At 36.6% G+C, this 25,097-nt stretch overlaps 1 protein-coding gene across 2 annotated transcripts; it reads left to right on the top strand.

The window, feature by feature from the left end:
• Positions 1 to 14,282: 14,282 nt before the first annotated feature.
• On the top strand, positions 14,283 to 22,022 carry Prl7d1 (prolactin family 7, subfamily d, member 1). 2 transcript variants are annotated; one of them, NM_011120.2, is made up of 6 exons: positions 14,283 to 14,381; positions 16,524 to 16,696; positions 17,913 to 17,951; positions 18,871 to 18,978; positions 20,787 to 20,966; positions 21,625 to 22,022. In NM_011120.2, exons 1-6 carry the CDS (start codon positions 14,351 to 14,353, stop codon positions 21,826 to 21,828), a joined length of 735 nt encoding a protein of 244 aa, NP_035250.1. In that variant the 5' UTR covers positions 14,283 to 14,350; the 3' UTR covers positions 21,829 to 22,022. The 2 variants fall into 2 exon arrangements, with proteins under 2 accessions (NP_035250.1, NP_001347019.1); NM_001360090.1 differs by having other exon boundaries at positions 14,284 to 14,381; positions 16,527 to 16,696.
• The last annotated feature ends 3,075 nt before the right edge of the window (positions 22,023 to 25,097 follow it).

Raw genomic sequence — 25,097 nt, 5'->3', positions numbered from 1 at the left:
TCTAGGTTATTTCTATTTCTCAACTATTTGTTAATATAGCAGCAGTGAACCCTGATAAAGCAGTGTCTCTGTAGTAGGATATAATGTTTTTAATATATAACTAATAGTTATATAGATGACTCATGCAGTAGGTCTATTTCTCGCTTTGAGAAGAACTTCTACACTGATTTACAAAGTGGCTGACTCGATTCAGTCTCAATAGCAGGCTGTCTTGGGGATGAAGACCACTGGTGTGTCATGTGATGCAGACTCATGTGATGTTTTGCTGAAGCAGAATCATGAGATGTTTTGCTGATGTAGACACCTGGGATATTTTGCTGAAGCAAGACAAGCAAGACTTCTGAGAGGACACATGATGTTTGGAGAAATTATAAGTAAGACTCAACAATGGCCACACAATTGCCTTGCTTGCCATTCAGTTATTCGTTAGTCTTGCTTCTTAGCTGATCTTTATTTCATTGAGAGAGGCATGACAGAGAACTCTTGGTATTCCTGCTGGCTCTGGCTGCTCCTCCTGACTCATGGTGATTAATCAGAGGCCTGGTTGTTTCTGCTAACTCATGCTGTAGTTGCGAATTCCTCTTTCGTGAACTGGTCTGTTGTTATCTTGACACTACTGAACTGGACTGTTGGAATCCTGACAATGGAGATTAGAATCATCTCCAAAGAACTACTTTTAAACAGGTCCAGATCCTCTTGGATCTGGTAAGGGTTTGAGAACCCTTATTAAAATTGGTTTTGAAAAATCTACACCTATAGACAACCTTAAACGGGCAGCTCCTTTCCTAGGGGTATATCTCAGACTGAATAAAATGCACAAATCCAGTACCTCAAGATCGTTCATCATTCTTTCCTTCTTGATTATGGAAGCAATGTGACCATCAGGTTCACATTCCTATAATGAGCTGTGCCCCTTCCTAATTAAAAAGAACAGAAATAAAACTCTCACCAAAATTGCTTGAGTTAGGCATTGATCTTCATACTCAAAACAGGAACTTGTACAAATACCATTACCAATGAGCCATTAATTTTCATCATTTTGAGGCTCACCCACAAGAACATTGAACTACCTTAGGATAATCATCTCACATTTTTTATACTGCCCAGAAGTAAATAGAAGAATGGATACATTCTCAGCTATGGCACCTCATCATATCACCTTCATCCTTGTGGCTCTATCCTGCCTTGGTGACCACAACCTATTTACCATCCACATCTGTCCTCTGAAAAGGCCCAGGAATTTTTGTATAAAAACAATTATATTGCACACCTCTCATGTCCCAGAAGCCCAAAGTTTGATTTCATTTCAAGTTCTCCATTTCTGCTATATGCAATGAATCTATGCAGGATGACTACCTTAATATCTTTCACATATAAGATGTACAATGTAATTACTCACTTCTAATTCTAGCCACATATTCTTTAACTTAATGTCTCTTTCTACATCTCTATACCTTGCTGCTCAAATTATCCAATTAATTTCAAGATTATATCTACTTAATGCCCAATTGGCATTCAGCACAGTATTAAGGTTTCAAGCTTTTCTCCCATACAAGTACTAATCAAGCCCAACCCTGTTTAGCTGTGGAGATCAGACAGGATCAGACAAAATCAACATAGATCAGTACATCCATAATTTGTCAGTTAGTCTAGTCATAGGTGCTAAGCTCCCACAAGGGTGGGCAACACTGGCTATCTCTAAGGAACTTCTTTGTAGTGACTCACACCCAGGGACTCTCCTTTACAATATTATCACATTCAGTGTCAGAATCTCTACCTCTTGATTCTTCATTAAACTATCCTTACTGCATACTGCTCTTCCAGGAACAGTTATGTATCACATCAAACACTGTCAAATGTCCCCTCCTGGAAACTCATTTGAAGCTATTCCTAGCATTCTCCAATGCTTCCTCTCTGACACTCTTCTCTTTCTTCTCACTAGTCCCATCTAAGTTTATACTCCCTCTACCATAATGTGGATTCCTCAAAGCCTTTTCTGTTCCTATGCCAAAGCTCACAAAGCAGAAGACTATTTCAAATGTGAAGCACACTAGATTGTGCCTCCACGGCACCTCTTCTACAGTCCTCATTTATCTACTGACAAAGATTGTTTGTCAGGCACTGAGCATCTGGGAGTTGATGCTTATCTTTGAGGGAACACATAACTATCTTCCAATATCTATTAATTAAAAAAATGAATCTAACTCTAACAACCAAGCATGCCATTCAACTAGAATGTTTTAGACCATAGGCAACACAGTTTCAATGTGTCTTGCACATATAAAAATGTATTTAGAGATCCCACAATTTTGAGGCTTTGCTGCACAACACAGCAAAGGAAGAATAGAAAGCATAGCTCAAGTTTTGGAGTATACAGAGATTTTTATTCCCTATCTACACTTAATAAATAGTTAATCAAGATAAATCCAAATGTTTGCCATACTCTACATATTGATATAGAAATTAACCTCAAATCATTCAGGTGTGTTCTGTAACTTAGACACTGTGAGTATTACTGCAATAAAACTTGGAGTGTATAAAAAGAGAAATTAACCTAAAATATGAGCAAATGAATGCAAAATAGGCTACACAGATAATTAAAATGAAATTCTCTCAAGCAATATATTAATGCTTCATTCACATACCCAAAAACTCAACAAACTGTAAAGATAGGTGCCAGGAGCACAAAACAATCCATACCTAGACTAGAAGAATTTACTGGAGACTCTTTACTATGTTTACTGAGTAACTATACTGTATTGTTAAAAATGAATATAGTTAATTAGAATGTTTTTTTCCCAAAGAAAAGCCCATTTTCTAACCAAAATCTCAGTGTAATTGTATGCTAGGGAGGTGCATAGATAAGAATTCTCTACACTCAAATCACTGGGAATAAATAATTAATCAAAGTTGTGTGTCTGACTACATTAAGCCAAAACTGTTTCTGGCACCTAGGTTCATACACTTGTTACTCCAATTTTCTATATTCCCCAATGGTTTAAGAAGCAATTTGTTAAGAGAAAACATTGACTTTTTCCCAGACAAAAATACTAAAGGGAGGAGAATATTATCAAATTTAATTCCCTCTTCAATGCATGTTTCCATTTTATAATTTATATAGTCATAAATATGTTATAGAGAGTAGTAGGGAATCTCAGTGGTGCATTCCTATGCATAAAATGACTAGATACTAAGGCTTTTTCCACCCTTTAGTACAGATACAGAGTGTGAGATATATGATGCTTAATAACTGCTCACCTGACAGATTTGCGACGCTAGATCTATTACCATAATAATTGGGGAATAAATGGCCTTCCAACATTGTTTTATTGGAATTATTGACCTTCCAATTTTTTATGTCTAATGAATGCATTATACACCCAAGAGGAGTAGACAGCAGGAAATAATCAATCTCAGGGCTGAAATCAACCAAGTAGAAACAAAAAGATCTTTACAAAGAATCAACAAAACCAGGAGTGGTTCTTTGAGAAAATCAACAAGATAGATAAACCCTGAGCCAGACTAACCAGAGAGCACAGAGACAGTATCCAAATTAGTAATAGCAGAAAGGAAAATGGAGACATAACAACGGAAATGAAGGACATTTAAATAATCATCTGATTCTACTACAAAAGCCCATACTCAACAAAACTGGAAAATCTGGATGAAATGGACAATTTACTAGACAGATACCAGGTACCAAAGTTAAATCAAGATCAGACAAGCCATATAAACCATTCCATAACCCCTAAAGGAATAGAAGCAGACATTAAAAGTCTCCCAACAACAACAACAACAACAAAAAACCCCAGGACAAGATGGTTGTAGTGCAGAATTCTACCAGACCTTTAAAGAAGACCTAATACAAATACTCTTAATTGTTCCACAAAATAGAAACAGATGGAACACTACCCAATTCATCCTATGGAGCCCAAATTACGCTCATACATAAACCACACAGAGACCCAACAGAGGAAGAGAACTTCAGATCAATTGATAATAAAATAATAATAATCAATAATAAAATTCTTACAAACCAAATACAAGAACAAATCAAAACAACCATTCACCAATATCAAGTAGGCTTCATCCCAGGTATGCAGGGAGGATTAAATATATAGAATTCCATCAGTGCAATCCACTACAAAAAAAACAAAAAAACAAAAAAACCAAAAAAAAAAAAACAAAAAAACAAAAACAAAAACAAAACAAACAAAACAAAACAAACAAAAAAAAAAACAAAAAACTCAAAGAAAAATATCCACATGATCATTTCAATAGATGCTGAAAAAGCATTTGACAAAATTCAACATCCCTTCAATAGATGCTGAAAAAGCATTTGACAAAATTCAACATCCCTTCATGTTAAAAATCTTGGAAAGATCGGGAATTCAAGGCCCCTATATTATCATATTAAAAACAGCAAACCAGTAGCCAACATCAAATTAAATGGAGAGAATCTTGAAGCAATCCCATTAAAATCAGAGACTAGACAAGGTTGACGACTCCCTCCCTATCTATTCAATATAGTACTTGAAGTTTTAGGTAGAACAATTGGACAACAAAAGGAGTTCAAAGCGATAAAAAATTGGAAAGGAAGAAGTCAAAATATCACTATTTGCAGATGATATTATAGCATAATTCAGTGACCCCAAAAGTAACACCAGAGAATTCCTAAACCTGAAAAACAACTTCAGCAAAGTGGCTGGATATAAAATTAACTCAAACAAATCAATAACCTTTATTACTCAAAGGATAAACAGGTTGGGAAAGAAATTAGGGAAACAACACCCTTCACAATAGTCACAAACAATATAAAATACCTTGTTGTGACTCTAACCAAGCAAGAGAAAGATTTGTATGACACTTCAAGTCTCTGAAGACAGAAATCAAGGATGATCTCAGAAGATGGAAATATCTCCCATGCTCATGGTTTGGCAGGATTAATGTAGTAAAAATGCCCATTTTGCTGGAAGCAATCTACAGATTCAATGCAGTGCCCATCAGAATTCCAACCAAGTTCTTCATGAAATAACAAATAAAAGATTCTTCCAGTTTTGTTTGTTTGATTATGTAGGCACTTAGTGCTGTGAACTTGCTTCTTAGAACTGCATTTATTGTACCCCATAGGTTTGGGGTGTTGTGTTTTTCTTTAATTCAATTATAAATTTTAAAAAAACAATTCCTTGATTTTTGAAACATTTTAAAAAATTTTTCTTTTATATATTACATCTCAACTGAAATTTCCCCCTTCCTCATCTCCTTTCAGTCTTTTCTGTTTACCTCTTCTCTCACCCAGATTCCCTCCACTCCTGCCTTCCTTCAGAAAAGAGTAGGTCTTCCAGGGACAATTAAACATGGCATGACAAATTACAAAAAGACCAGACACGTGCCATCACAACAAGGTTGGGCAAGGCAACTGAGTAGGTGGAAAGAGTCCCACAAGTAAGCAAAAGAGTCACAGGCAGTCTATATTCCCTCTGTTAGGATATCCACAAGAATATCAAAATACTACACCATAAAATAGATGTAGAAGCTATAGGTTAAGTTCCTACAGGCTCCCTGATCTCTGTGAGTTCCCATGAAACTCAATCAGTTAATTTTGTGAGCCCTGTTTGAGAGGGATGAAATAGGCTGATTCCATGACAGGCTTCAAATGGGCAGTGAAAGAGACCAGGCCTAAATCCGTTTCCGAGAACTGGACAATTCCAGGCAAACCCAGGTGAGTCAGTTACTGGGAAAATCCCCAGGCAGGCTTCTGGCAGCTAGTCAGAGCCACTTGTCCTGAGGCAAGGGCAATGGGTCAACAACAGTTTTGACTTCCCTAGCAACTGTTTCCAGCCCTATACCTCAGTAATGGTTCTGGAATTTGTATAGAGGTAGACCTAACAGATTAAGATGGTCACCTACCCTGGAATTCCCCTAATGTACTTTAAATTAGGCCCGAGCTCACTTCATGGTGTCTCTACCTTGGTAATGGGAGACCCCAGCAGGCTTGACTTCTGCAGAATAAAACATTCTTTGTGTTTACATAGTATTTTAATCTGGGCTATCAGTCTTCAGCAAATCACGGACCCTTGTGATATGTCCCTAACCTTTCTGGTTTCTCCAAGTCTTCCTCCCCATCCTTTTAAGGTCTCCCCAAGCTCTGGCTATGGGAGAGTATCTGCTCCCATCAGTTTCAGGAAGAAGTCTCTTTGATGAAAATTGTATTAGGCTTTGGTCTCAGCACAAACTATAAGCCAAAAGTATTTTGATCATGTTTATGTCCAATCACTCCACTTGAGGTCTTGCCTGGTTACAGAAGATGGCAAGTTTAGGCTCCATTTTCTCCATTACTGAATGTATTTATTAAGGTTATTCCCTTAGATTCCATTGAGACTTCCTTTCAATAGATTTCTACCTCACCTCCGAAATGCCCCTCAACTCTAGTAATTTCTCTTAGTATTTTCTCCCTCCACCCCAACCTTGGGGATCCCAGCTTGGTCTTGCTGGGGTCATAGTGACATGGTTCCTGCCCTTGGACAGGGTCCCAATGTGAAACTCTGCAAGTATTATGGGTATAAGTTTTGTTTGTGGAATAATGTACATATTTTCAGACCCACTAGAAGTGGAGGACTCTTCCTTTGAGGAAAATCCTCCCTGTTAATATTAAATGACTCCATGATAATTAGAAAGAGCAGGGCTACAGGGTGAGGCTATGTCTCAACAAAATGGCAAACACTGAGACCTTCAGGATAGCCCTTAAGACTATGAATAATAGCCTAAATACATGGGTTTGAAAATGCATATTTTCTCCACTATGCAAAAATAAGGATGCAATATGAGTTATATGAGGGGCTTCATGAATCTAAAGAAATAAAAGTAGCTGCACTATGAGCCAACTTGTTAGAAAATTACTAAGGAAGGAGATATAGAGACTTAGGGAGTGGTGATGGCAACTTACCCAGCTAAGGTGTTTTTTTGTTGTTTGTTTGTTTGTTTGTTTGTTGTTGTTTTTGCTTGTAAGGGGAGATAGATTTCTGAGTTCAGGATCAGCCTAGGACAGAGGAAGGCTAGGCTCAGCCATGGCAGAATGGTAATTTCTGGGCAGAGTCCCATCCAACTAGTCTATTGTCTGTGATTGACAAAGGTAGACCTCTGAATTCTTTTGCAATATTAAAAAGAAAAAAAAATGTATGCTTCCTGTCTCCTAAGAGTCAAAGTGTCAGGTCTTGGGATGCTTGCTGATTCATAAGATAATCAAGAGGAAAGCCTGAAGTAAATGACTGGATTGATATATAAAATAAAATACTGGACCTCTTTTCTGCAGAAGATGAGCTATTCAGATAAATTTTTTAGAATTAAAAGGACAGAACTGGTTGGAGAACATGGACACACAAGTTGAGGCTGGTCCTTGCACCCTCACCCAATCCCTCTTGTTCCCATACCACCTAGCCCCAGTTCATCCTCAAAATCAATTGTCCTTCCTTCCCAGTGTTGTGCCCAGATTGCAAAATCCCCAAGGAGACCACCAGGAACCACTACTCCAAAGCAAAGTCTTTAGAAGGTGTTTCCAAGCCTTGGTAAGAGGTTTATGGGGAAGTTGATTGGTTTATTTTAGGTGCCAAGGCCACAAAAGGCTCTGGCCCAGTTGGGAGAGGAGTAATTAGTACCCTTTGTGGTATTTCCATAAACAGTGCTTTGTGACTTCCAAGGGTCATTTGGGTGGGGGAGGGTTGCTAGGAAGTGATATCTACTAAGTGCAGAAAAGTATGTATCAGGACTGGTGACTCCCAGCAGCTGCAGCTGGCCGGACGTTTCACACAAGGACTTGGTTCTTTGTTTAATACTTGTTACTGGTCCTCCACTTAGGTCTATCACCAGGAAGATCCTCGTGTTTCTCTTTCTGACCTTCTTGTTACTTAGCCTTTCTTGGTCTATGGACTGTAACATGTTTGTCATTTACTTATAGCCAATAACCACAGAACATGTTGATCTTTCTGTGATGCTATTCTCAAGATCCATCCACTTGCATGTAAATTCATGATGTTATTATTGTTAACAGCAGGGTAATACTCCATTGTGTAAATGGACCATATTTTATCAGTTCTTCAGTTGAGGTATATCTAGATTGTTTCTAATTTCTGGCTTGTATGAATAAAGCTGCTATAAACATAGTTTAGAATGTGTCCTTATGATGGGAGGATCCTTTGAGTATATGTCTTGGAGTGGTATGGCTGGGTATTGAGGTAGATCAATTTCCAATTTTCAGAGAAACTACCATATTAACTTCCATAGTGGCTGTACAAGTTTGAACTTCCATGAGCAATGTAGTAGTGTTCCACTTGTTCCACATCCTCACCAACATGAGTTATTACTTGTTTTGTCTTTTGGTGTTGTTTGTTTTTGTTTTGTTTGTTTTATTTTCGTAATTCTGACAGGTATAGTATGGAACCTGAAAGGAGTCTTGACTTAAACTTCCATATGTTAAATATTATTCCTCAACCATTTGAGATCCCTCTGTTGAGAATTCTGTTTGCATCTGTACCCCATTTTTAATTGAATTATTTATTTTGTTGATGTCTAGTTTCTTGAGTTCTTCATGTATCTTGGAAATTTGACCTCTGTCAGATGTATATGTTGAACCATCTCTGGAAATGGGATGAAACCTACTGGATCATAGTGAATGATTTTATTGATATGTTCTTAGATTCTGTTGACAAGTATTTTGTTGAGTACTTTTGCATCAAGGTTCATGAGAGAAATTGTTCTATAATTTTTTCCTTTATTGAATCTTTGTGTGGTTTACCTGTGAGGGTGAATGTGGGCACATAATGAATTTAACAATGGTCCCTCTGTTTCTATTTTGTGGTGTAATGTGAGGAGTATAGATGTTAGGTCTTCCTTGAATGTCTGGTTGAATTCTGTACTGGGATTTTTTTTTCTTTCTTTTTCTTTTTTTTTCTTTTTGAGGGGGAGACTTTTTATACTGTTTCTATTTTTTAATAGTTATATCTTTATTTACATTATTTCTCTGGTTTTGATTTAACTTTGGAAAGTAGTATCTATTGAGAAAATAAACCATTTCTTTTAGATTTCCTAATTTTGTAGAGTACATGTTTTTTAACTATGACATAATGATTCTTTGGATTTCCCCAGTGTCTATTGTTATGCCTCACTTTTCCTTTCTGATTTTGCCAATTTTGGTACTCTTTCTCTGCCTTTTAATTAGTTTTGATAATAATCTGTCAATCTTGTTGATTTTCTTTTTTTTTTAATCTTTTATTTTATTTATCTATTTACACTCCAGATTTTATTCCCCCCCTAGTCCACCTACCAACTGTTCCACATTCTATACCTCCCCCCGCCCCTCCCTGTCTCCATGAGGATGTCCCCACCCCACACACCACCAGACCTCTAAACTCCCTGAGGCCTACAGTCTCTTGAGGGTTAGGTAAATCTTCTCTGACTGAATAAAGACCCAGCAGTCCTCTGCTGTATATGAGTTGGGGGCCTCATATCACCTGGTTGATGGTCCAGTGTCTGAGAGATCTCAGGGGTCCAGGTTAATTGAGACTGCTGGTCCTCTTACAGGGTCAACCTCTTATCCTCAGCTTCTTCGAGCTTTTCCCTAATTCAACCACAGTTGTCAGCAGCTTCTGTCCATTGGTTGGATACAAATATCTACATCAGACTCTTTTAGCTGCTTGTTGATTTTCTTAAAGAACCAATTATTTATTTCATTGAGTTTTTGTATTGTTCTCTTCGTTTCTTTTCTTTTCTTTTTTTATTTCCACCCTCAGTTTGATTATTTTCTGCCATCTCTTCTCTTGGATGTGTTTACTTCTTTTTTTAGGGTTTTTAGCTGCATAATTAAGTTGCTAGTATGAGATCACCCCAGTTTCTTCATGAATACACTTAGTGCTATGAACTTTCCTCTTAGTACTGCTTTCATGTGTCCCATAACTTTGAGTATATTGTGCATTCATTTTCAATGAACTATAAGAAGTCTTTAATTTCTTTAATTCCACTTTGACCCTCAAGTCATTTTGTAGGAAGCGTTTCACTTTCCGTGAATTTGTAGGCTTTCTGTTGTGTCTATTTCTGTTGACTTCCAGCTTTAATCAATAGTAGTCTGATAGGATGATAGGGCTTATTTAAATTTTCTTGTGTCTGTTGAGACTTGATTTGTGACCAGGTTTATGGTGAATTTTTGAGAAGGTTTTGTAAGGTGTTGAGAAAAAGGTATATTCTTTTGTATTTGGGTAAAATGTTTATTATTATTATTTTTAATTATTATTGTTATTATTATTATTATTATTTTAGGTATTTTCTTCATTTACATTTCCAATGCTATTCCAAAAGTCCCCCATACCCTCTCCCCGCCCCAAAATTTGATTCATAGTGTTTGTTAGCAACAGTATTTCTTTGTTTAGTTTTTATCTGGATGACCAGTTCATCAGTGAGAGTATCAAAGCCTTCTACTGTTACTATATGGTGTTTATTGTGTGATTAAAATTTTAGTAATGTTTCTTTTACAAATGTGAGTGTACTTGCATTTGTGGCACAGATGCCAAGAATTAAAAAGTCATCTTGGTGAATTTTTCCTTTTAATTGTCTTTTGCCATCTTTTTTGATATCTATTTTTGCCAGATATTAAGGAAGCTACACCTGTTTGCTTCTGTGGTCCATTTACTTGGAATATCTTTTTTAATCCTTTACTCTGAGATAATGTCTATCTCTGATGTTGAGGTATAATTCTTTTTTTTTTCATAGAATTGTCATGTATGGACATATCAATTTCAATTTTATTTATTTTTTCATTTTTTATTAGATATTTTCTTCATTTATATTTCAAATGCTATCCCGAAAGTCCCCCCAGAACTCCCAGTGACTAAGCCACCAACACTTGACTCCAGCTGCATATGTTGCAGAGGATGGCCCTGTCATACATTAATCCTTGGTCCTATAAAGGCTCCATAGATGTCCCAGTGTAGGGGAATTGAGGGCAGGGAGGTGGGAGTGGGTGGATGGTTGGAGGAACACCCTCACAGAAGCAGGGTGAGGGTGGATGTGATAGGGTGTTTCCGGAAGGGAGAGAAACCGGGAAAGTGTATAACTTTTGAAATGTAAGTAACCAGAAAAAAAAGAATAAAAAGAAAAAAAATCCTTCACTCTTCAGCAATTAAAGGGATTGACCCAGCATTAGAAACATTTGACGGACCTATGGATTACTGAGTATCTTATATCCTGGGAAATCTGTAAATAAATAGTAATGCACAAAGTTTGCAAAAACAAAATGTGTATTAGAAAATAACAACTTTTTTTCCTGGTGACTTCCCTAGGAAAACACTATGAATTTTTTTTTCTAATTTTTATTTCTAAATGATATAGTGAGGAAGAGTTGTGGTTTACATTGAAAAAGAACACAGCTCATCATGATGGAGAAGATAAGGTGGCCTGTTCTATTGCTTTTAAAATCAAGACTCAGGTTGAGATTAATGGTTGTTTGCTCTTTACTTCTTTTATTCTTCAAATTCAGTCTTAGACACAATCCATGTAATGGTGTTGCCCTCATTTACTATAGATCTATGACAAGCCTGTATAGAATCTCCCTTAGTGTCATCAGTAGAGGTTTGTCTGTGAGGAGACTTGCTCACATAAAGCTGGAATTCTGTATTAATCGCCACAAACAACCCATGCCAGCATAACTCAGATCATGCCACATGCAGAAACTTTGTACATCATTTCCCCATAAGGCCATGGTTTGGCTTAAAGCAAAATATATTAAGTACATCTGTGAGTCATTGTCTTTCACAATATGAGCTGTTTCTAAGTCTAGTGCCTATAGACCTGAAACAATCTCTTAAGTGTTAGGTATTTATAATGAAATCAGTTTGGCTCTAAAGAACTTTTCTAGCCAAAGCCCTCCAGTATGTTACCTACAGCACACATAGCCATCCTCCTTGCCTGGTTTCACTTCATGCCTTCAGATCCACTCATTAGAAAATAGAAAAGATTTTACATGTCTAATACTTTGGTATCTGTATTGGAACTTAAATACCACCTTTGTGGCTTCATACAATGGCATTTTAAACCTCCTTACAGGGTTTCACAAGCTTGCAACACATTGCCTGTCCTGAGGATCTCTCTGTAACCTTAAGGAAAACTTAAAGGGTGTTGTTGTTCTTCTATCTCCCTTCCTACAAAACTAGTGCCACTTGTACAATGTTATGACATTTTCTACCAAGGTAGGCTCCTGTTCACCACTTGAATGGTTAAAGAGTTAATGGCCCCCAAACCCTAAAGTGAGAAAGAATGTTGATAGCTACTAACACATACAGGTTGCCAGGTTTCAGGAAGCTCCTAATGATATTTAGAGTAATAGGGTGGTCTCTTAAGCTAAGGATATGCTGATACCATCTGCAGACTGCTAAGATCCAGGAGGTTTCTTACAAGGGACCCCAGTAGATGGTGAGGTCACATAAACTAGAAGAAGTTCCCTTCTTCCAAGTAGGACACCGACCCCTCTTGCTAAGGTCACACCAATCTCCATTGGTAATTACAACTTTGAGACTACAGGAGAAAAGACTTACAGATACAATTTTCCTGGGCAAGAAATTCCACTGACCACAAAATACCAAGGCCCCTGTGCCACAGTCCTACTGACTTTACTCCTGTGGAGAGACTGTCACACTTCATTGTTCTGATTAAAGGACAATCTGCTCCTGTTGAAAGTCCATATATTCTTTCTTTTGTTTCCATATCATGTTGATCAATCCCAATCTAACAATCGGTGTCTCCAAAGTGATTCTAGATAATTCAAGTTGAGAGAGAATATTAACCAAAACAACTTAATATTATCTAGATCTAAATCTGTTTTTTCTTGTAACACGCTTCATTGTAAGCAACATTTCTCTAAGGAAGAACCAGTTAAAAGAGGTAGTCAGACCATTTTATTATTTATTACTTATTAGCTGTTTTGTTTTTATAGTTAATTTTTTTAAGAATTCCAATTCATGTTAAGTTCTATTAAAGTTGTACTTGTTTGCATCAGGGAACACTGGTCCTTGAACAGATTTGATAAATATCTGTAAGGGTTACACTAGTAAAGACTGTATAGAGATAAGATCTAACGGCTTACAGACTTGAAAAAAGTTTAGGAAGTAAAGAAACATAGCAGTTTTGAATTCTAATGCAGAAACCAGGCATGGTTGGAAAATGTAGCATGTAAAACTACAACATTTCTGAATAATCCCAAGACCAGAGTACTTAGCTTCCTAGGAGCTATTCAACAGTAAAGCCTTGGTGTCCATCTATGTAAAACAAAGTATTGTTAGATAAGCCTATTTAAATACTAGAGATACAGTAAAATATTGTATGTTTTGGTTGCATGATAAGAATAAATTGGACTTGTAGTGAGGTAGAAGGCCACAGAGTTTTGACTCACTTTCATAGTGCCCTCTTCTCTGTCTGTACCAGTAGGAAATGTCAATAAAGGACCCATTCAGCACAAGATAACTTAACCACCAAGGTGAAGCATGTTTTGACTTGTTCACTGTTAAAATGACTGTTATCGTTGAAATCAAATATGTTCTATTAGCTTTAAAACCAGTTCCATGGACTTAGGTGATGTTTGTAAGCTTGCCTGAGTGTCTGTGACAGGAGATGTTCTTGGCTACAAAAATGGAAGCTTTTGAAAATGTTTGGTTAAGTAAATGTGATATCTTTATTAAAATAGCCTTCAAGACATCTGTATTTGAATGTTAAGTTGTCACTCTTATGTACCTAATATGAAAAATCAAGCAACTCACAATGTTCCTTGGGTGTTGTCAAAGACTCATGAACATAAAACTCAATATGGGTGACTTTTACTGAGGCTTTGAGTCCCAACGGTCTAAAACCAATGAAATATATATGACCTTCATCCAAGTGTCATTGAAAATTTTAGAATATATAAAACCCTGAAGGTAAAAAGGTCTATGACATAGCTTTTTACTTAAAGCAAGTAATTTCTATCAGTCTTTATGAGGAAGACAGAGTTGTGGCTACTCACAGTATAATTTGTTTTAGTCACAGCATGAACATGAGATGAACCATGTACATAGAACTAACTGTATCAGTGAACCTAAAAAATAAGATAAACCATGAACTTAGAACTATATTAGTGTTCATGGTATCTAGGCTACTTAACCCTGAGGGAAAAATAATCGGAATTAACACGTCCGTTTCCTCCTGCCAGTGTGTAACCTCAGGGTTACTGGGATAGACTATATAAGAGGTAGAAAGTAAGGACATAGAAGGCTTCCAACTCCAGTGAAGCATCTCCCCGGAATCCACAGCTAAGCCTGGCTAGGACTCTGCAGAGATGCTCCCTTCTTTGATCCAACCGTGCTCCTGTAAGTGACTGTTTACAAAATTTCTTCCACACAGCTTAGGTACTGAATTATATTGCAGAGGTGGTTGACAGTTAGCTTTTCTGGTGTTATTCTTTTCTTATCAGGAATGAAGGACATTGATTAATAACTAACCAGGAGAAGTAGAGCCCAGTGGATCTGAGAAAACCTTTCTAGTCATTATTATTGAATCAAATGCACAGTGCATTTATGGATCTTTGTTTCTTAAAGAGAGGTAATCTTAGCCTAGAGTCATGCAGCAGTGTCTAGAGAAATTTTGCATTTTCTTAGGTGACCAAAGTAGAGAATATGAACATTACTAATGTGTTGTATGAGAAATCATGATGTTTCTGCATAACCTTAAATAGTCAGGAGATACCAATAACATGGAATATCTATCTCAAAAAGTCAAAATTCCAGAAATTGATAAATGACATGTTCACTTATGGCAGATTTTCCACAGTGTTGCTATTTATCCTTCTGCAGTAAACAAAACAAAACAAACAAACAAAACAAAAACAAAAACAAACAAACAAAAAACTAAGGAACATCAGTTTGTTTGTTTGTTTGTTTGTTTGTTTTTCACTCCATATTTTATTTCCCCCCTCCACCCTCCAACTGTTCCATGTCCCATACCTCCTTTTCAAGCCCCTGTCTTCATGAGGATGTTCCAACTCCCTATCCCACCTGACATCTAAACTCCCTGGGGCTTCCAATCTCTTGAGGGTTAGGTGCATCATCTCAGAATGAACACAGACCCAGAAGTCCTCTGCTGTATATGTGTTAGGGGCCTCCTATCAGCTGGTGTATGTTACCTGGTTGGTGGTCTAGTGTTTGAAAGATTTCGGGGGTCCAGATTGAGACTGCTGGTCCTCCTACAGAGTTGCCCTCCTCCTCAGCTTCTATCAGTCTTGCCCTAACTCAACAACAGGGAAACTCAGCTGCTTCTGTCCATTGGTTGTGTGCAACTACATGACTCTGACTCTTTCAGCTGCTTGTTTGGTCTTCTAGAGTACAGTCATGCTAGGTTCCTTTTTGTAAGTGCTTGATAGCCTCAATAAAAGTGTCAGGCCTTGGGACCTCCCCTTGAGCTAGATTCCTCTTCGGGCCTGTCTCTGGACCTTCTGTTCCTCAGGCTCATCTCCATTTCCGTCTCTGTAATACTTTCAGACAGGAACAATTATGGGTCAGAGGTGTGACTGGGGCATGGCAACCCCTCCCTCATTTGATGCCCTTTCTTCCTGTTGGAGGTGTGCTCTATAAGTTCCCTCTCTCTACTGTTGCACATTTCATCTAAGGTCCCTCCCTTTGAGTCCTGAGAGTCTATCACCTCCCAGGTCTCTGGTGTATTCTGGAGTGTCCCCCCCAATCTCCCATTTTAGGAGGTTGCCTGTTTTGATTCTTTCTGCTGGCCCTTAGGGCTTCAGCCCTTTTTTCGTACCCAGTACCAGATCAGGTTCTTCTCTCCCCCACCCAGTACTACCCCCACCCCGCACCATCCATTTTCCTTCCCAGATCCCTTTCTTCCTCCCACTTCAAGACATTTTGATAATATTACAAAGACTTCTTCAAGTTTACAGAGAAAATCATTGCAAGCTTTGGAGGAATCTCTTGAATGGGAATATTCTCAGGAACCAGTGGATCCAGCATACAGAATCCTTTTGCTGAGAGGATTCTCTTCTTTCTAGGGATTGAGAAGCAGGCAGTCGTGTGCTTACTCTTAGCATCAAGAAGACTTGGTAAAAGTTATTGTGCTATCCTTGCAAACATGCTTTGTTTCCACTGAGTGCAAGTCAGAATCTTGCAGAGAGTGACAGCTGAAAGTCAATGTAGGTGCTCAAAACCTTAACTACCTAAAAAAATGGAAGTCATTCCATTCACTCACAATTTGTAGAAACCCCAAATGCTTGGAAATTTCAGAATCATATCTGACAGAAATTTAAATATGTGAGAAGGTACCAACTTCTCAAGTACGTAGTTGTCCAAATTAATTATTTTGTTGCATTTTACAGTGGAAGATGTTATTCACTCCCATAGCTTTATAGTGCCAGATCATACAGAGGAGGACAATGGGCAGGGATATTATTACTGTTGAAAAACTCAGATGAGTATCTCTCATTGTACATAGCTCCTGTTTCTATATAGCAGGGACTCTCCTGATGCTGTTGATGTCAAATCTCTTCCTGTGGGAGAAGGTGTCCTCTGCACCCATAAATGCCAGTGAGGCTGTTCTCAGTGATCTGAAGGACTTGTTTGATAATGCCACTGTACTTTCTGGAGAGATGTCTAAGCTTGGTGTAATCATGCGCAAAGAATTTGTAAGTACCTCATTATCCCATCACTTTTTCTAAAAAGGAACTTTCCAGCTGAGCAGTGCATTACACGACAATTTAATGGAAAACATCATTCAACAAGTTTTATTTATTTATTTATTTATTTATTTATTTATTTATTTATTTTAATTAATTTAATTTTATTTTATTTTTTGATTTTTCAAGACAGGGTTTCTCTGTGTAGCCTTGGCTGTTCTGGAACTCACTTTGTAGACCAGGGTAGCCTGGAACTCAGAAATCTGCCTGCCTCTGCCTCCCGAGTGCTGAGATTAAAGGCATATGCCACCACACCTGGCTGCGAGGAGGGGGGGGGGATATGGGAGACTTTTAGGATAACATTGGAAATGTAAATGAAGAAAATACCTAATAAATAAAAAAATTAAAAAAAAAAGATTTGATCATCAGCACAGTAAAGGTCACATGTGGAAAGTCAATAATGAATTTACTCAATGGTAAAAAGTTGAACAACTTTAACATCAGAATAATGTCTATTCTCAGTGCTTTTGTTCAGCATAGTCACAAGACACCCAGCCAAATCCATAAGTCAAGAAAATAAATAAATTTTAAAAATAAAACAAAAAAGTGTTTAATACCTCTTTCAAACATAAAAGAAGGTAGATGGTACTCAAAAGTGAAAAAGGGAGAATGGGGAAGTTTCATGATATCTCAAAAATATATGAAACCATTCAATAGTTTTAATTATTTGCCTCTGTGTAACTATTCTAAAAACACACATACAAGAAAAAATTCTCATATTTATAGTTCTGACATAAAATCTTAAAAGATATGGCTGGTGATGAACTCTGACTCCCTTACCTTGTTTAGAGCAGGTTAGTCTGTACAGCCTCTTTGCTTAGCACACTTCAGATATCATAAAGGAAAAATGTATTATGAGGAGTTGAATGGAATGAATACAACTAATCAAAACTTGCAAGATGTCGAGATGGGAAGTAGGTATATTGCCTTCTTGGAAATGTCTTGGGCTAGAAGTTGCTTTGTAAAGCTCTCCAGTGCATGAATTTATGGAATGGGAGGTCTGAGTTAGAAGTGGAAACAGGCTGGATGTTATCTGACTCAAGGTCAATCAAGGAGACAATAGACAAGGCTTCAATAACAGGGGTTCCTAGAAAATGTGTCTGAATTTGCAATAAAATGTATTTATGCTGTTTACCCAAATATTTTATTTTGTTTCTTCATTTAGTTCATGAACTCATTCTCTTCAGAGACGTTCAATAAGATTGTAAGTGTCTCACTGATTTCTGTCTTCATCTCCCAAAGCATTCATGTTAATTATTGTGCTGTACCTTGCCTGAGAACACAGCAAGATCCAATCCAAATAAAACACTTCTCCAGGTGAAAGAAAGCCTTAGCCTCTATAAGCACCTCGGAAATGGGACTGCTTCTGAGAATAGGGTGTGCAAACAATAAAATCAGTATTCAAGTTATTATCAAACTTATGTTTTTATTTTTTAAACACCTATACTTATAGCACAAAATTGTAAGAATTTTGCCAGGAAAAGAATTTTTGTTATAAGTTCAAAATATATAAATATGAATTAATCTCTTCTTGTTATGAATTTTATTGCTGCTTATTATCTCCTAAAATGGCCTCCTTTTATGTCTAAGGTTATTACAATTAACACAATTTCTTTCAGAATTTATGATAGAATTTAAATGGTATAGTGTATATATTCACTAGAAAGAAAGTGAATAATTTTTATAATACTGAGTTAAAGGAAAATGAATTTGAAATAATAGCAAACAAAAATAGATAAATAATCATACATATTTACTACAGCCTTAGACTCAAATCACACTGAAAGACAAAATTTGAAAAATTTTATGCTTTTATTTTTGTCATGTTTAAGGGTTCTCTTCAATTTACATAACACAGATTTTGAGATTAGTGTTAGAACAAGAGAATAGTAAATATTAAAAGAGGATAGTGGTTTAAAAAATTAGGTGAAAGGTTAAATGAAGTTACTGACTCAAACTGAATATTAGGTAAAAGGTCATTCTGTCAATTTTAGATTTCTTTCAGTGCTTATTTATAGAAAATTACAGGTTTATTAACAGGATTAGTATTTTGTCCTCTTGTTCTTTTTTTTAATCAATTCATAATGTTAATTTAACTCAGATTTCTTTTTGAACATTTTTAGATATTAGATTTGCACAAGAGTACGGAGAATATAACCAAGGCTTTCAACAGCTGCCACACTGTTCCCATCAACGTTCCTGAAACAGTTGAGGATGTCCGAAAGACATCGGTGAGACCTTTGCATTTATCCTAAAAGGCTAAAGCAGTCCCCTGGCTTTGATAAGCTGGCAAGTTCTTATGAGCACTGAGAGCGGTATAGTAATCAGAAGAGTAGGATCAATGAGTAAGAGTGCACAGTGAAATAAAAATCATGGTATACACTTGAGAAATTATAAAGGAAATCAAATACTAAATAATCTTGTAGCAGATCTATACAAGCTAAACATTTAAGGGAGCATATTTTACCAATGTCTTCACACTGAGCATTGGCTTATTATGTTGTAGGAAACTTTGAGCTGAAGTCCACATCTATTTTAAAAACCTATTCATGTATAGGCCTAAGAGAGATAAACCCAGTTTTCTTTGAAATAGATTAATAACGTCTCCACATTGGCATATTGACATTAGTGGCCACCAAGGTAACTTTTCTTGGATCCCAGGGATCCCCTAGTTTTTCATTTGCTTCTTACCCATGTCTCCCAAATTCCATTAATGTTAGAATTCCTTCTGTATATTACCTGAAAGTGCCTGGACAAAGGAGTCTTATAAATACTATCTACTGTTTCTCCCAAGAAAATGACTTCTTCAGTTGTTGTGAAATGCTATATACATCACTGCAACTCTACCTAAGTCTTGTTATGATCTCTCCTTTCTTACCTATGTCCATAGATTACACTCAACTAGATTACTTAGCTATCATTTTAAAATAATGAAGTGAAAGGAGAGGAAGACGGAGACCTAATGTTTCTGGAGACTTACTCTATTGTAGAAATGTCACAGTGCTTCAATTGACAGTGCTTCAATTAATCCTGCCCAAATGCAGACAAGGACATGGATAGATTGAAATGTTTTGTGGACCTCGTGTCATCAACTGGCCTAGTAATAATGGAATTCTGAGCCTCAATTGAATCAAGCACACACTTTTAGTCATATGCTCCTGGCGACCTGTATTGTTATCACTTTCACACAGTCCTTTCCTTCATTTTCACATTTCTCTTAAAGTATCTATTAAATCCTGCTTTAAGTGTTGTTCTCCTCAGCACTAGATTAGTTAAAAAGACAGCAACATAGCAAACATTTTGAAATCAGTTATGAGGTACATATATATTTCTGACCTATTCCTAAGGGTAAATTTTCACTTATGGTTTCTATGCATTCAATGAGCTCCATTGTCCTTCAGGTATACTTGTTGACATTGCTCTGTTCTGTTAGAGGCATTGGTGTTGTAGGCTGAGGAACCATATTTATAAATGACAGGTCATCTTCAAGGTACCTTTCTATTAATATCCTAAACTTTATAATGAGTTTTTTTTAAAATATAATTTTTTCAGCATTCTATTCTCTGGTGTCATAAATATGAGTTAAGTGACTTGCAGTTGAAACTGGTAGTATCTGTCTTTCTGATTCAAGACTAGTAGGCAGCCCCAAAGTCTCAAGAAAGCCTTATTAGGGTTTCATGGAGAAACAAAATAGTTTTTGGTAAGGAATATAATGCCTTACCAAAAGGGCTGATGATAGATTTCAGACAAAAAAAAAAAAAAACCAAAAAACAAACAAACAAACAAAAAAAAACAGAACATGTTCAATAATATAGTTCATTATAAATTATTTACATAAACTGTTTCATTTTTGCAAACTACAGGTGACCAGTCTAACTTATACACTGCTACATCATTTTCATCTCCAGAAAAAAAATTTTTTTCTCCATTAGGATAGCACATAGCTGTGTTCGTTAAAGTTTTTTGATTAAAAGCCACATGTAAATAATGCTCTATGTTTCATTTACCTTACTATGGTTGTTCAACAACTGTTTCATAGTTTGAAGAGTTTTTGAAAATGGTGCTCCATATGCTGCTAGCCTGGAAAGAGCCTCTGAAACATCTAGTGACAGAACTCAGTGCTTTGCCAGAATGCCCTTATAGGATCCTATCAAAGGCCGAAGCCATTGAGGCAAAAAACAAAGACCTTCTAGAGTACATCATAAGAATAATATCTAAGGTGAGTAATTTTCTTACTCTTCAATTTTGTCTTTTATGAATGATGTGACTTATGTAGTGAATGATATATTTTGAAACACTTCACTTTGCAAGATCAAAAGTTAGGCATCTAACCTTCTATTAAAAACTCTCCATTACAAGATATGCACAGAGCATAGCAAGTCCTCAAGTCATCTTTAATGCCCATTTCTTCGATTGAGTACTCAAAAATAACTCATTTGATATTCTTATATCAATGACCTGCTTCTTACATGAAAGAACTGCCCTCCATTTTTCCATTGTCCATTTGACAAACAGAAGGGTAGGCTCAAGTGTCAGAATACTGGATTACCTTCTTTGTAATTGCAAGTGATATACTTATTTATCATCAAATAACCTAAGGGGAATATGTGTGTGTGTGTGTGTGTGTGTGTTTATGTGTATGTATGTATGTATGTGTATATATATATATATATATATATATATATATATATATATATATATATATATAATCTTGCTTCTAGATGACATAAAGACAGTATCCTGTGACAGAAGCAGAAATCCATGCCTGTGACTGAAATTTCACATTTATAACATTTTATTAAATGTAATTCAGCCTTTAGAAGGCATAGGTCAAAGGAATACAAACACTAATAATAAGTATCATGTCTGGTCAATAGGTTAATCCTGCAATCAAAGAAAATGAAGACTACCCGACCTGGTCAGATTTGGACTCCCTGAAGTCAGCTGATAAAGAAACTCAATTTTTTGCTCTTTATATGTTTTCCTTCTGCCTGCGTATTGACCTAGAAACAGTTGATTTTCTAGTCAATTTCCTAAAATGTCTGCTTCTTTATGATGATGTCTGCTACTCTGAATTTTGAGATATTACATGATCCATCTTTTGGAATCTTCTTCTAGTCTTTGCACTTTGAATATATGATTAAATCTAATGTAAATCTATTAGTAAAAAGAGACAACAGATATGTCTAGTTGTTAAGAAAGTTTTAAATTTAAATTGCAGAATATGTATCAATAAAGTGGTATAAACATAAAAGAACTCTCTTTTTCTCAACTCATTTTCAGCTGTTGATTTCTGAATTCTTGTCTTCTTAGCAATATTGTAGGTATATTTAATCTAGTCTCTTTAGTCTCTGTCTATGATATCTCATATGGTCTCATTACAACATCTTGTATTCAAATTACTTAATATATTTCAGCATTCTTCTGTGGCTTAAGTCACATTCCAGGCAAGGCTGTGTTCATCCATTCCTGCAAAGTTTGTCCCATTCCTACCTCTCTCTATTTGATCTTTTATTCCAAGATGGAATAAAGAAGTAAGGAAAGGGAGAATTTCATTCATTGCCAACTTGTGTGATGAAGTCAAAGACTGCAGAGAGATTCTTTTAAAGTTTTTTCTTTTATTGAAAATAGATTTTTCCTCATATATTGTATCCTGATTACATATTATCCACCTCTCTCTGCTCTTCCCCGTTCTACCCTCTCTTCCCTCTGTTCTGGATCCATTCTCTTTCTATTTCTGATTAAAAAACAAACAGTGTTCTAAGGTATAATAATAAATATAATCTAATTAATAAAATAAGATATAACACAAATTAACACATCATAATTGAGTGAAACAAGCACATGGTAGGGAAAAAGCCTAACAGCAGTCACAAAGAGGAGAGGTCTACTTGTTTTCACATGTAGAATCCCATAAACAGCATAAACTACAAGGCATAATATACACACAAAGGACTTAATACAGATCCATGAAGGCCTTGTGCATGGTGTCTCAGTCTCTGTGGGTTAATATAACATTAACCATGTTGGTTTATAAGGTCAGGTTTTTTTGGAGTCCTCCATCTCCTCTGTCTCTTACACTCTGTCTGCCTTCTCTTCCAAGGAATTCTCTAAGCTCTGATGGGAAGGGTATGATGGAAACATCCTGTTTATGGCTCTGTGTCCCAGGGTTTCACATTCTGCTTAATGTTTGAGTGTAGGTTTCAACATTTGCTCCCATCTGTGGCAGGAGGCAGGAGGAAGATTCTCTGAAGATGGCTGTGGAAGGCATTTATCTATGAGAATAATGGTCTATCACTTTTATTCCTATAGTTTTGTTTTTGTTGTTGTTTTATTTAAAAGAGTGATATTGGTTTTGCTCTATAGATCTTGGCTATCTAGTCTCAGATTTCTGATTACATCAGCAGTGTCAGGTATGGGATTCATCTCACAGAGTGAGTCTTCACTCAAACCAGATATTGGTTGGTTGCTCCCATAAGCTTTGTTCTATCATTGTCCTTTCAGGGAGGGTATCATTATCAATCAAAGAGCTTTTTGCTGGCTTAGTATTTCCGTTTTTCTTTTGGTAGCATGCAGAGTACATTCCTATTCCAAAGATTTTAGAACATAGAGATGAAGTGTCTTTATATGCACCAACTCAACTCCTTCATGTTGTTTGAGCTGTATAGGAATTATCTTCAGCAAAGAATTATCTTGACCAACAGTTATATTAGATATAACTCAATCCCAGGACCAGAAGCCTACAAGGTCTTCATTTTAATTCCTTCTCTCATGGGGCATATTAGTGTTTCCCCAAATACTCAGTGAAGGCTATGCTCACCCAGAGAGATTCGCTAAATAGATTATTTTATCCACTTCAGATTTCTATCATAAGACTGCCATTGGTCTTCTCTTCCTGAATGCACATGTCTAAAAAATAAGTAGCTTGACATATGCTTTTGACAAACAGATAAAAAAAAATCTCAAAATCAGGGTTCTGTGAACAATAGAAGGGGAAATAGCATAAGGTCACTGTTGACCTCTTGCTGGAGTTCCTACAAATGTTATTCTCTTCATGTAGGCCCATTAGGAAAATCACATTGGTACCTAGAAATAGGGTGTTATTCTTCCCTTAATACTCATGAGTGAATTTATCTAGAAAGAATTTCTTGATAGCTACTCACATAAACAATTCTTAGATGTCTGTCATTGCTAATTTGATCCTAGTACAAAACTAAGTAAACTAATATTCTAATAACTCAGTCTGTAGAATTGTGATTGTTTAAGGGGAGTTCATCTTGCCAGTTGCCTTTAAGCAAACAAGAATACTGGCTCACCTCACTGTCACCCCTCTGTAAATAAAAGTAGATTGCCATGATATATTTCCAACAAGTGTCAGGGATATGCAGATATGTATAGGCCAAGAGAGATAGTCCAGTCAGTGTCTTGATGAACATAAAAGGAAAAGTGCTATATCCACTCCAGTAGTGACTCATGTGACAGGCCTAGAAACCTGGATGCAGTCCCGAGGTGAAAAGTTCATGGCAACTTAGTCTCCTGGAACCGTGGCATTTTCACATGCAAGAATTTGCCATGACCTAGGAAAAAGGAGGGTTGTGGTTTTGGGAGGAACTACAGTATTGCATTATTCATGAAAAGGTCTGCTAGAGCAGAACCCTCTGATACAAGCTTTCACAAGGCTCAGAGGAATAGCATAACTGTGACTAGGGTGTGAAATCCTCTCCTGGCCCCTGTCCTTAGCTGACTCTAGGCAGGGCTGGTTCTTATTCTCAACTGTAAACATTGCCTGGTTCCTGCCAGTCCTTTGAAGGTATTCCTCTGTTTTGTGTCAGATAACTTCAATGTACCTTGCCTTCTGTAACACCCTACTTATTTGTTTTCTGTATTATATAAAACTGATGCTAACTTTGACAAAATTACATTCAGATACACACTCTTTCTGTCTCTGTGTCTGTTTGTCACCCTTCTCCCCGAGTCCCTGCCCACCTGTAACCAGAACCCTGATTTCTCCGGTAGATTGAGGGGGACCAATTAAGGCAGGTCCTTGGCAGAAAAGACCATTGGACAGAAGAAAATAGAGTTGTGAAGAGAAAAAAAGACTAAAAGAAAGAAAAGTTGTACAAGATACATTACAACGGACAGCAGGGTATTACAACTTTAAAATAACAAATATCTCAAAGTATCTTGTTTTTTATACTCTCCTAACTGTTGTGGAAATTATTTAATCCTGTCCTGAGGTTTATATCCTGCCTTAGATCTCGCAATTTCCAGATAAAATTCACATAGAACATAAAATATATTTACAATAAGCATAAGCATTACAAGAGCTGGGTAGCTCTCTACCCTGTAT

The sequence above is a fragment of the Mus musculus genome, chromosome 13 (genome assembly GCF_000001635.26).
Source record: "Mus musculus strain C57BL/6J chromosome 13, GRCm38.p6 C57BL/6J".
Lineage (NCBI taxonomy): Eukaryota > Metazoa > Chordata > Mammalia > Rodentia > Muridae > Mus > Mus musculus.
The sequence above is the reverse complement of the archived record's forward strand: the minus strand, read 5'-3'. Positions and strand labels throughout refer to the sequence as shown.

What these genes read in the sequence shown, in the direction of transcription:
- Prl7d1 (NM_011120.2), top strand. Translation starts at nt 14,351, where the DNA reads ATGCTCCCTTCTTTGATCCAACCGTGCTCCT. An exon ending in TTTGATCCAACCGTGCTCCT is followed by an intron (nt 14,382 to 16,523) that starts GTAAGTGACTGT and finishes GTTTCTATATAG; the next exon opens with CAGGGACTCTCCTGATGCTG. An exon ending in AGGATGTCCGAAAGACATCG is followed by an intron (nt 18,979 to 20,786) that starts GTGAGACCTTTG and finishes ACTGTTTCATAG; the next exon opens with TTTGAAGAGTTTTTGAAAAT.